The 12,357-nt window shown below is 35.4% G+C and overlaps 2 protein-coding genes across 2 annotated transcripts; one reads left to right on the forward strand and one right to left on the reverse strand.

Annotated features, from left to right (window-relative positions):
- Window positions 1–1,133: 1,133 nt before the first annotated feature.
- On the reverse strand, window positions 1,134–4,628 carry LOC107024618 (myb-like protein X). Its single transcript, XM_015225606.2, has 2 exons — window positions 4,195–4,628; window positions 1,134–3,672 (listed from the first exon to the last, which is right to left on the reverse strand). The coding sequence occupies exons 1-2, from the start codon at window positions 4,372–4,374 to the stop codon at window positions 1,741–1,743; spliced, it is 2,112 nt and encodes a 703-aa protein (XP_015081092.1). The 5' UTR covers window positions 4,375–4,628; the 3' UTR covers window positions 1,134–1,740.
- A 1,692-nt stretch (window positions 4,629–6,320) lies between these two features.
- On the forward strand, window positions 6,321–11,964 carry LOC107026581 (glutamate formimidoyltransferase-like). Its single transcript, XM_015227601.2, has 2 exons — window positions 6,321–6,822; window positions 11,182–11,964. The coding sequence occupies exons 1-2, from the start codon at window positions 6,342–6,344 to the stop codon at window positions 11,694–11,696; spliced, it is 996 nt and encodes a 331-aa protein (XP_015083087.1). The 5' UTR covers window positions 6,321–6,341; the 3' UTR covers window positions 11,697–11,964.
- Window positions 11,965–12,357: the final 393 nt, after the last annotated feature.

Below are 12,357 nucleotides of genomic sequence, written 5' to 3' on the forward strand. Positions count from 1 at the left end.
GTCTTGTTTGACATTGATTCTCTTCTAACAACAGTGCTTCTTAAGGAACGCCTTTCAACTGATGTATCGAAAAAAAAAAGGACTGACTTTCAGATTGAATGACTATTCTAGTTTCAATGTCATTTGATTAACTGAATGAAACAGAGTAGACATTCAATTCAATGACTTCTTGAAAATAGTAAGAGGCTTTTAGTGAACCAGTAGAAAAAAAAGATTAAGGGCCATTTAGTATAATTGTTAAGACTTGAAACTTTTGCTGGTATATTGATTTTTAATTTTAGGATTCAATTCCCCAAAGGCAGTGTTTCTATAAGATACTGAACAGAAATGGACATGTCTTACATGTTTTTCTTTATATCCTATTTAAAAAAACTAATATTTTTCGCCATTAAAAAAAAAACTAATGGTAGGGTTACAGGTTTGTTGCTGGTACGTCGATCATATTTTATGTCACACTATATGATTGAAGCTGTATTATGTCTCATATTTGCTAAATGCAGAGTCTAAGACATAATTTGAGTATTTGTAATATTAAAGTGGAAGTGGTAAGAAAGTTAGTTTGATTATTAAAAGAACTGACATCATAATTCAAATTTGATTTGTGAAATGAATTTGATTTTTTGAAACTTGTGACAGGAGTACAAGGTACTGATATTAGTAGAATGGTATTAGTACACAAATTAGAATGAGTGTGCTATCAATTGGGACGGAGAGTATAATATGCCTTTTTTGGGGGTGGGGATGGGGGTGGAGCATTAATAGTTGCTACTAGAAATAGGTGCTGCCTATTTTTTCTGAAAGCGATTATATGATGAAAAGTAATCAATTCATTTGTAAATCCTTCTTTCTTTCCTAGGAAGGGGAACCTTCTTTGATCGTGAGTAATGACTTACACTTCGTATTTATTTCTTATTTTTGCAGACATTGGTGCAAGCAGCTCAGTAAGGTGTGAATTTACAGGCGTTATCCCATGGTTGAGAATTTCTCAAGTCCTAGGTCTCAAAGTTTCTCTCTAATAACCCAATAGGTGGACATGACATAAGTTCCTTTCTTTTCTTTGTATTGGCTTCATCCTGTTGTTATAAATGAAAATTAGAGTTGTTGAGCTAGTTACTCGTAGACAAAACTTGGTTCACAGGTACAGTGCAGTTCTCCTAATATTATAACAATATACAAAATGGTTCTGCCCATTGACTTCTCTTGGATATCTTCGTCTTGCTAATGCAGTGTCTAAATTACACATGCATTTCAGACCCCGTAGTTTGAATGTCATGCAATCTGTAAATATCTAATGACAGTTATGAGACATTCGTAAAGGTGTTTTAGTTCCATCTGTATTCTTACCATTTACTTGTCTTCCAAAACATGGGGCTAAAAGTTAAATGCCTCGATTTTGCCTTTACCCAGTGAACTTGAGGAGACTTCCTTCTTCATTTGCTCTATTTTATAGTACCTGGTTATGCTTTTTTTTATTTTCCTTTTCCAATATCTATTTTAGGGCATGAGTTCTTTTTCGTGCGTATGTGGTTTTGATCAGAGGGATGAGTGTGTGGGCTGGGGACATTGAATTGTTTAGGAAAGACATAAAGTAATTAGTGAATGGAAGCAATAAATGCCTAAACTTAACAGCTGGGGATAGAAATGGAAGTATTTCCCTAAGCTAGCTTAGTTATGAATACTTTCACTGATCTAAATGGAGCATAATGATAACACTTTCTCGCACTGCTGTTAGACTAAAGTTCAGACCTCATCGTTGTGGTCCCCATCTTCTCCCTCCTCTCCCAAGCTGGCAGCAGAGCCTGTCGTATTGCTTACCTCTTCTTCTGTGTTCTTATCATTCTCAACTTCAAGGTAATCGTCTCTTAAATCCCTTTCAGCAGTTCTTACATGGTTGGAAGGATAATGAAGATTGAGCGCATGCTTTTGGTCTCTATCTTCTCTGATTCTGTCGGTATCTCCTTCCGTTAGTGCAGTGTTATCTGGTTTTTGATTTCTGGAATCTTGTGATCCTCCAGAATGATCTTCCGCTTCTTTTGGTTCCTGATAATAGTCAACCTCTTGGTTATCATCTTCTTTGACATCCCTTTCAGCAATTGTCACATGTTCAGAAGAATTTGAAAGATTTTGAGCTTGCCTTGGCTCTGTATCTTCTCTGATGGTGCTGATTATTTCCTCTAATTGTACTACTTCATCTGCCTTTTGATTTCTGGCCTCTTCTGTGATGCTACTCTTCTTTGAAAGAGCTGTATTTGCGAACCCTTCTTCTTGAGAACTGTGGAGCAGCTCAGTCTCTTTGTTGCTGACTTCTCTTTCCTGCTCTTTCTCAATCTTCTGAGTCATGTCATGATTCATGACATCTTGGTTCCCTTCCTCTGCATCTGCAAAATTGTTAGGGTTTGGCCGTGTCTTACCAGGTGGACTATCATCATGATTTGTGCCAACATCTTGCATTCTATATCTCCCTGTATCTGGATTTGCTCCTTGTTCTGACCTTATCTGGTTATTGTTTTGTAATGCTGAATCTTCACCTTGTTGAATTTTTTTGGTCATTTCTATCCCGTAATCCTCCTCGTCAGATTTCTTCCTCATGTCCATGTCCATGTCGTTGTCTTTCTGATGGTCCCTTATTTCCAGTATAGTGCCTCCAACCCTCGCGACCCTTTCAGTTCCCGTTCTAACTCTCAAGAATTTTCTGTTTCTCATGCTAGCAATTCCACGACTTTCCAGATGCATGCCACTTTCATCTACTTGGTGCTTAGCAATTATTTGCCGTCTCTTCCCTCTTGTGGTTCTCATGCGGTCCTTGCTCACTCTTGATGTTCCTCTGCTGTTTGAATTCTTTTGCATTTCTATCTTAGTCACTCCTTTGTCATTTGTTCCGACTTCAGTGTTTTGCTTTTGCACTTGATTTCTATCATGCTCATTTTCCTTAGATGCTTTGTCACTGGTGTACGTTTTCTCATCTAGGTAAGATTCTTCCTTATTCTTATGATTGTCAGTGTTTTGTATTTGGCCTTTATTAGTTTGAAAAATGGTGGTGATGCTGCTTGGAACATCTTTTTGAGAAGTTGCCAGCTGCTTAGACTGCCCGTATCCAGCTTTCCGTTTCACGTTGTCAAATCTCTCCCCAGTTTTTTCCGTGTTTTCACCTTCTCCAGTGAGTTCCTTCTTTTTGTAATGTATAGCTTCATTGGCCTTGTTGTCTGTCTCTTTTACTGAATTTTCCTGGTCTTCTATTTTGATGGATTCATGCAATTCTCCACTTCTTCTTCGACTGTTGCCTCTTCTTCCAGCACCCTCGGTGGTGAAATTTGTTGCTGGATTTGATGGGTGATCTGCACTTACTGACAAGACCTTTGTTGGTGAAAATTCAAGACGGTGTTTTAAATCCTCAATTTCAGCCTCTTTCTGTCTTAAAGTTTCAGAAAGTAGTGTAACCTGGGAATCATCGGACTTTGTTTCCATCTGTTTTTCCCTAAGCATCTTAATCTCACTCTGTTTTTCCTCAAGAGTAACTCCAATTGTTCTTTGTTCTTCTTTTAGGGAAGAGATTGTTGTCTTCATCTCTGATATCTTAATGTCAAGATCCGTTTTCTGCGTACCAAGCCAGTGTATATTGGATTTCATGTCCTCCATTTGCCTTCTGGTTTCTTTTGCCTGTTCTCTTTCTTTCTGTCACAGGTGACAAATAATGTTAGCTTGGGTAGCATAATAAACACAAAATTATGCTAATGGTGGCAGAAGACAGTGCCTATTGTTATTAGTTTCATTGAAAGACTCTACTGATAATAGATTACTTTGTACAATTAGCTGTTAAACAGTAGATTTACAAATTTACATCCATCTTTTCCCTTTTATGAAATCAAAATGCACTTTTGTTCATTCAATGATTGATTTAGCATCTAGGGTCTGTGATATTTGTCACCTGATCTGATTTAACATCAGATTTTCCCGGAAAATTGTTATAAAACCGTTTATTTTAACCCCGTTAAGCAACATGTACTCTTTCAGTTAGTTGTTCTTTTTAGAGGCAGATATGGTTTCAAGTGTAATTCCTGGCATACTTTATCAAAATAAGTCGAACAACAGAAGTCTATTTGGAAGTATTGTTTCCTGATTTTTCATGTAAATAGATGTTAGCCATGGACAAGATTTCTTTTTTTCATTCAGCGCTCACAGAGGAGAGAGAGGAACCTGCAAGAGGAGTTTAAGGCCATCGAGTTCACGTTCTTTCTCCTTGACAAAGAGGTTGCAGACGCGCCGGTCCCTGAGCTTGTGGAGAGTCATAATTCCAAATACGGCAGCACCAAATGCGAGCAGCAGCACAACTCCATATGATCTTCCAGTGTTTTGACTGTGCAGGTTCCTTTTCATGCTTTTGCTTTATCTTATGTCCTTCAGGAGATGTGTAAAGAGTTGTGGGTAACCTAACAAGAATGGCCTCACTTGGCTGTCTTTAGTAAATTTAGATTAATGTTTCACAGCTTGAGTGCTGCTTGTCATCTCAAAATGGTTCTCAAACTGTTTCCTCTCTCTCTCTCTCTACATGCAGAAGAGACACATAAATTTGTAGTTCTGATCTATAAGGAGCTAAGAAAGAGTAGAGAGTTTGAAGGAAACATGTGCATCGCATGGTGACTGTATCAATTTTTGTTTTTGTAGTTACGAGAATGCTTTGTCATGCTTCCTATAGTATTTTGCTCTGACATTTTTAATTCCGCTTATTTTTTCCTCGAGCGGAGGGTCTACCAGAAATAACTTCTCTACTTAGGCGTAGGATTTGCTTACTTCGCTTACACTCTACGCTCCCCAGGTCACACTTCCGGGATTACATTGGATATATTATACCCTCCTCAGGTCTCATATGTGGGATTATACTAGATATGTTGTGGAATTGGCTAGATTTTCCTATTTGAAACCACGCAAAGCAGTTGTTTTTACTCCGCAAAAAGTCTCGTCTCTCAAACTTGTCAGTAAGTTTCATATAAATTTGACTATTACTTGTTTCAATTGAGCATCTGAACACATGATAAAGTGTTCTTATTAGATACTTTGGATTCAAAAATTGAATAAACTTTTGCGCGTATTTTCAAGTGTCCATAATCCTTAGTATTTTTTGCAGTGAACTATAGGTCAAAAGGTTTGGCCTTATATTTAGCAACAAGCAATCAGTCACAATTATGTTGTTTGACCCTTTATTAATAAGCATTATGTAATTGCAGTATGATTGAGTAGAACCAAACAGATCTGATACAAAAGCCTAGCTTCACTCCTAAGAATAAATCCCTAGAACTATTCTGCACCTTAACTTAAAAATTATTAAGAAGTCTTATCTCTAATTCACGCTTTTCAGACTCCTCTTATGAAGTTATAATGAATATATTATTTGTTACAATTCTAAACGAATTGACCTCTATTGGATATAGTATCCATACGTTGCTCATGAGTCATGACAAAAAGGTAAAAGCTAAGTTATCGCTTATTAATTTTTAGCTATTATTCAAAATGATTTTTAAAGCAAAAATAAAATTTTGAAAAAAAATTCTAGCTCCAACATGGAAAAAACTCAAACACAATATATTGGAGTTTCAAATGTATAGTTCAAACGTCAAGAAAGACAAGATAATTCAAGCTTCATAAATTTTTTCTACAGCTTGAACTACGTATTTTAAACTTACAATTTTTTAAATTCTAATACATTGTATTAGATTATCACATGCAAAAGTTTCGAACTCCAATAGGTAGGAATATTTTGGACAAAAAAAATAATGTTGAATAGTTTTGAAGCTGAAATTGTTGTTTTTTTAATCAAACATTGAAAGGTGAAATTGTTAATTTGTCTATTTGCACATTTCTTTCGATATAGGAAACTTACATAAATATGTTATATTAAAAATATATTTATTATTTATAAAAATAACATTTTTTTTACTGGAATAATTTATTAAAAAAAACACATATAGTACAAATATTGTTGATATAAATATATTTATCACACATTTTAATACACTTATAATATATTGTGTCAATTTTTAAACACAAGTATAATATATTTTAACACACTTATAATACATATATAGCATCCATAAACCACTTGTAATACATAGTGCATATTTATCGTAATATTGTTATATACTTCTATAAATTGTAGTAATAAATAAAATATCGCTAAAACTAGTAATTATTTATTAAAAAAGGTACTAACTTAACTAATTTTTCAATATTCAAATTAACTATATTTACAAGATGGGCTTCAAAAAAGGATGGGCTTGGACAACTATTAAAGCCCAATTGATAACATAGATCACTGGCCCAAACTCCAAATAATCTCAAAATTGTTCATGTGGTGTAGAAATGAATGTTCCATAACCTCTCAATTTTTTTCTTACACTCAACCAAAAAAATTTAATCTCAAGAACAAGAAAATGCTGAAATTGATGTTGGCTTGTTGTAAAGTGTACATATCAGAAAGCAGAAAGAGGGGAGCTCTTGAATCAATTGAAAAAGCTGCTAAATTGTTTCCAGAATCCCCCATTATCAACAAATTTGAAGATGAGATTTACAACAGAGTTGGATATACCCTTGTTTCCAAAATTTCTCCCAATTCTTCATCTGGGTCTTGTTCCTTGCCCTTAAAGAATGCATCTTTTGCTATGGTGAAAGCTGCATTTGAGACAATTGATCTCCAAGAACATTGTGGGACTCATCCTAGGCTTGGGGTTGTGGACCATATCTGTTTTCATCCCTTGGGTACAACTTCTTTGGACATGGTTGCTGACACTGCTAAGTCTTTGGCATTTGAAGTTGGTTCTAATCTTAAAGGTTTGTTTTTTATATTTTTAGTCATATCAACACACACCCCTTATAAATGATGTTTTTCTTTTTTTCATAATTGTGGTGTACGGACTAGCTTGTGTGCATCTCGATTAATTTCACATGTACTAACTCTGTACACATATTGTAGCTACAAAAGAGTGAATCTTGTTGTTTTGCATATATAGATAAGGTTAGTGTATGTTTGGCTTTTATTGTAGCTAGAAAGATTGAATTTTTGCATTAGAAGTAAGATTAATTTATGGCTCCGAAGGTTGCCTCTAAATGATCAATAAAGTGGGGTTGAGAATCACGAGGTTTGAAGGTTCAAATTTTAGGGGAGAATGGAGACAAAAACGTGATTTCTTTCCATCTGTCTGGCTTGGTGGACATAGTTGGGTGGGTACTTGTGCTAGTTGGAGTTAGCATGTACCCGTGGAATACTAGAATTAGTCGAGAGCACAAGTTGACCCAAAATCTTGTGAGTCTTTCAAAAAAAAAATTTATAGTCCCACTTGACTTATGCCCCTTGGAAGTGAAATTGCTCTAAAAAAGATTGAGTCTTTGTTTTGCATAAATAGATAAGCTTATTGTATGTTTGGCTTTTATTGTAGCTAGAAAGATTGAATTCTTGCATTAGTAGTAAGATTAATTTTATGGCACCCAAGGTTGCGTCCAAGTGATCAATGAAGTGGGGTTGAGAATAATGAGGTGTGAAGGTTCAAATTTTAGCGGAGGCCAAAACGTGATTTCTTTCCATCTGTCTGGCTTGGTGGACATAGTTGGTGGGTACTTGTGCTGGTGGGAGTTAGCATGTATCCATGGAATTATTTGAGAGCGCAAGTTGACCTAAAATCTTGTGAGTCTTTCGAATATTTTTGTAGTCCCACTCGACTTATGCCCCTTGGAAGTGAAATTGAAAAAGATTGAGTCTTTGTTTTGCATTAACAGGAAGATCAATAACATGGATACTTAGATGTAGTTGATGCATTTCCTTCTCTTATTTTAAGTTGTAACCAATCTTTCTCCTTCTCAAAACCTTTAATCATAATATTGATTAAAAAGAGTTGCAAAAGTATGTGGTTAATATGATATGGAGCGTATGATAATTAGTACTTATTGTGTTTTGATTTGAAACCATGGAGGAACCATAGTCAATTTTAAGGTTTGTTTGTCTTTAATTTCTGAATGTTGCTATAATAGAGGGGTATTGATCGTGTTTCATCTATGCTTGTTCATTGTTCAATGATATAAAGATAAAGGACAAATAAATGGCTGTTTTTCACATTTAGGAGTGTTGCATTGGTCACTAATTCACTTTTTTTTGTGGTCTAAAGTTCACTCATTTTTCTAAAGGCTGCTCCAAAAGATGGCAATTGTAACACAAAAGTGAAAAATTACGCATGAATTAGGAAGGCTGAAAGTTATATATAAATTGAAGATAAGGTTTGGAACAGTGAATAGGGAAGGCTTGATGAAACTAATCGACGTATATTTGTGACTAATATATGCTGCTATGGACTTGAAATCAGCTTGTTGAGTGGTATATAGTTCTTACATTTGAAAGAGACACATGAGAAAAGCTACTACTGGGATGGTGTTTGGTGCCTATAGCTGATTATTCTGTGTTAAGTGAATCACAATTCTTCATTAGTCAATTTTCCATATGATGTAAAGAAGGTGCTTCACCACTTCCATGCTCGCTTTCATTAATAGGATAATCTTCTACCTAGTGGTTTTTTCAAAATGTAATAGAAGAGTTTAATACAATTGCCTTATTTCATCTTCATCAAAAACAATTACCTTATTTCAATCAACGTTTCCCAGAGCTTAATTTATCTCTTTCCCATAAACTTTCCTTAAAGATGTTTTGACTTCTGAATAGTGTGAGGCAAGCATAGCTGATATGGATGGTTCTCTTTGGCATTCCAGCATTAGTGCCATTATTGAAACTTCAATTAAAACACTGCAAAGATGGTGCGAGATTACATGCAGAGCTCTAAATAAGCTTAAGATCTAGTAGAAAATGAATTTTGACACCTTGTAGATAACTACCTCTAATCAATTAAATAATTTAACAATAACAATAGGCTTATCACAAGATTGTCTTGTTTCGTACTCCTAGAAAGAGCTCATTATTACAAAATTGCAAGCCATTATCTGTTCTAAACCGCTTGACCTGTTTTCCCGTTTGTTTCTCAATCAAAACTTTCCATTGTTTGAAAGTTAAGAAAACATTTTGTTTTTCAGGAAATAAACCCAAACTTTTCTTGAATAATCATCAAGAACGTTAGCATATACCTGGCACCACCTTTTGACGGGGTACGTGAAGGACCCCAAAGATCTGAATGAATGTAGTCCAAAGTACCTTTTGTTCGATGAATTGCTGGAGATTTAAAGCTAACTCTTTTCTGCTTCCCGAACACACTGTTCGGAGAACTCCATGTTCCCGGTACTTCGTCCACACAGAAGACCACTTTTGCTGAGGATGGAAGACCTTTCTCACTCATATGCCCCAATTGCATATGCCAGAATTTGGTGATGTCAGAATCAGATTGGGTAGAAACTGTAACAACACCTGCGATAGTGGATTCCAACAAAGTGTACAACGTACCAGATCTGTGTTCTTTCACTATCACCAGGACACCTATAGATATTTTCATAAGTCCACCTTCACCTGTGTATTTGCACCCAAGAGATTCTAGAGTGCCCAATGAGATGATCTTTAAGTCAGGAACATATATAACATCGGTGAGAGTTCTTACCACACCATCGTACATTCTGATTTGAATTGTACATTTACCAAAACTTTGCAGGAAGCATTGTTTCCCATCAAGACAACTCCACCTCCAACATATTCGTATACGGTAAATAAATCCTTTTGGGACACATATGATAAGAACAACCCGGATCTAAAAATCCACTCATTGTTAGATTTAAAACTATTACTAGTAGCTAAAAATATTGTTCTGTCAGACTCACCAACAGCTACACTTGCTTCAGCGGGGTCAATATTTTGATGCTCATTTTTGTTTTCTTAATGCTCTTCTTTGTTTTTCAACTTATAGCATTCAGAAATAATATGATCTTTCTTATGACAATATTATTTTTTTTATGACAATATTTGCGCCCCACATTTCTGTATCTGGACTTTGACCTTGATATAGACCTCTCCCTACTTGATTCTTTCTTATTATATCTACCTTTTACAACTAAGCCTTCCCATGAGTTACACTACTTTCCCAGATATCTGTATCTATCTGTTCTTTTGATTTTAATATAGATTTGATTTTCCGGTAAAGTATATTATCTCTAATATGCTTAAATGATTGGGGTAAAGAAATAAGTAATAAGACAACTTGATCCTCATCATTAACTTAAGCATTGATATTACTCAAATCCATAAGAATGGAATCAAATGCATCAAGATGTAAGAGTATAGACGCACCCTCAACCGTATAAAATATGTAAAACTTTTGCTTTAGGTAAAGTCTGTTTTCCACTGTCCTCTTCATATACAAGGTTCTTAGTTTTTCCCACATGTCTTTGGTAATGGTTTCTGCAGGTACTTCACGTAAAACCTCATTTGAGAGATTTAAAATGATACTTTCTCTGGTTCAAAAAGAATGGTTTAGTTTCCCTTTTAGTCTGTTTCAAAGAGAACGACCCCTTTCCTTTTTTGTAAGAGAGTAAATGTTGGGAAACACTTGTTGAACCTTTCTTTGGAGTGATCTTGTGAGGTTTTGGGGATTAATTAGAGTATTTACTCTAATTTTGTACTGAAGTGCAAACTTCGGAATGTGGCAATGATGGAGGCTCTCCTAATTCAAGATATGGCACTAAAATGAAAGGAGAAGAAGCCAGAAAATATGACGGACAAGGATTTGCCATCATAGAAAAAAAAGGTGTACCATCATACCCTTTAGTTGAGTGCTACTAAGGATGTTTGTGAATAATTGCTAGCTTGCATTTCTCTCATATCACATGCCAAGATATACATAAACTTGAGATCTAGTGGACTATGTATTTGGACCAGCTTTGAGCCTTTGATGGATCAAATCATTATACAAAAGCTATTGCTAAAGGCAAGTTCCTTTATCATTTTTGTATCTCCTGGAGAAGATCTGATATTAAGCATGATGTTACTAAATCGTGGAGATAACGTCTAATACCTACCATCATAGCCTTTGACTAAGTGCTGTTTACGTTCTTTGAACACAATTACTTTGTGTGTTTGTTGCATTTTGCTATGTGTCGACAAATCCATTTCATGGTATTAAGACGAAGTTGTGCTTTACGTTGTCAAAGTTTTTACTGCTTTTTATTCATTTTAATGTCACTAAAAGTGGTCTTAAACGTAGACTGCAGTTCCAACCTTCTTATATGGAGCAGCACAGCAAGAGGGAAGGTCACTTGATTCAATCAGAAGGGAGTTGGGATATTTCCATCCTAATTCAAGTGAGAACCAGTGGATAGGTGGGACAAAATTAGAGACGTTGCAACTAAAGCCTGACGAGGGTCCTCCTCACGCGACTCAAGCAAAAGGTGTTATTACAATTGGAGCTACAAGGTGGGTTGACAACTACAACATTCCAGTCTTCACAAATGACATATCCATTGTTCGTAAAATTGCAAAGAGAGTCAGTGGCAGAGGAGGTGGACTTCCATCAGTTCAATCCATGGCGTTAACTCACGGAGGTGGGACAATTGAAGTTGCTTGCAACTTACTGGAACCTACTAGAATTGGTGGTAACCAAGTGCAGCTTGAAGTTGAGCGACTTGCTATGGAAGAAGGTATTTCTGTGGGGAAAGGGTACTATACTGATCTCTCAGAAGAAAAAATAATCGAAAGTTACTTGAAACTAGTTCAACATTCTGACTAGAGAAGCTATAGGAAAAAATTATTCCATCCGTCGTTCCTATTTTCCTTCTCTCTTTTCGCGCATTTTGCCATGATTTTTGGAGCATTTGACCTTGAACTCTAGCCTCCAGAACTAAGCAATATATGTTTGTGTGTAAAATCTTGAATATTTTTTTCCACATTTGGTCATAGCACACAATATTGTGCTCATACTACATTTCTGAAACATTCTCATTGTATATCCAACTTTTGTAATCTTAATGCTCATTGTTTTAAGGATTCTCTCCATATATACATAAAGACATCTATCTTGAGAAGTCCATCTAGGGATGGCAATAATGTAGTGCGGGGCGGTGCAGATTGAGCTTAACCCGCAAAATTTTTAATTTGCCCCGTCCTGCATAACAACACTTTCATTTTCAATCCGCCCACCCCGTCCCGCATTAATCCGCTTCGCATAATTTTTTAATATCTTCTCTTTCTAGCTATATTCGATACTAAAAAATATATTTATTTTTTTATTAAGTTGTATTAATTTAATAGGATAGTGATTTAAAATTTTATTTTTTATAGGTCAACTAGAAAACATGCAAGAAATTGTATTATTTTTTATTAGACCAATTTTCATTTATTATTTTGAATGTTTTAGTAGTTTTAATGAAATTATCTTAATAAATAATGTT

This window comes from Solanum pennellii, chromosome 7 (assembly GCF_001406875.1).
Source record: "Solanum pennellii chromosome 7, SPENNV200".
Taxonomy (NCBI): domain Eukaryota; kingdom Viridiplantae; phylum Streptophyta; class Magnoliopsida; order Solanales; family Solanaceae; genus Solanum; species Solanum pennellii.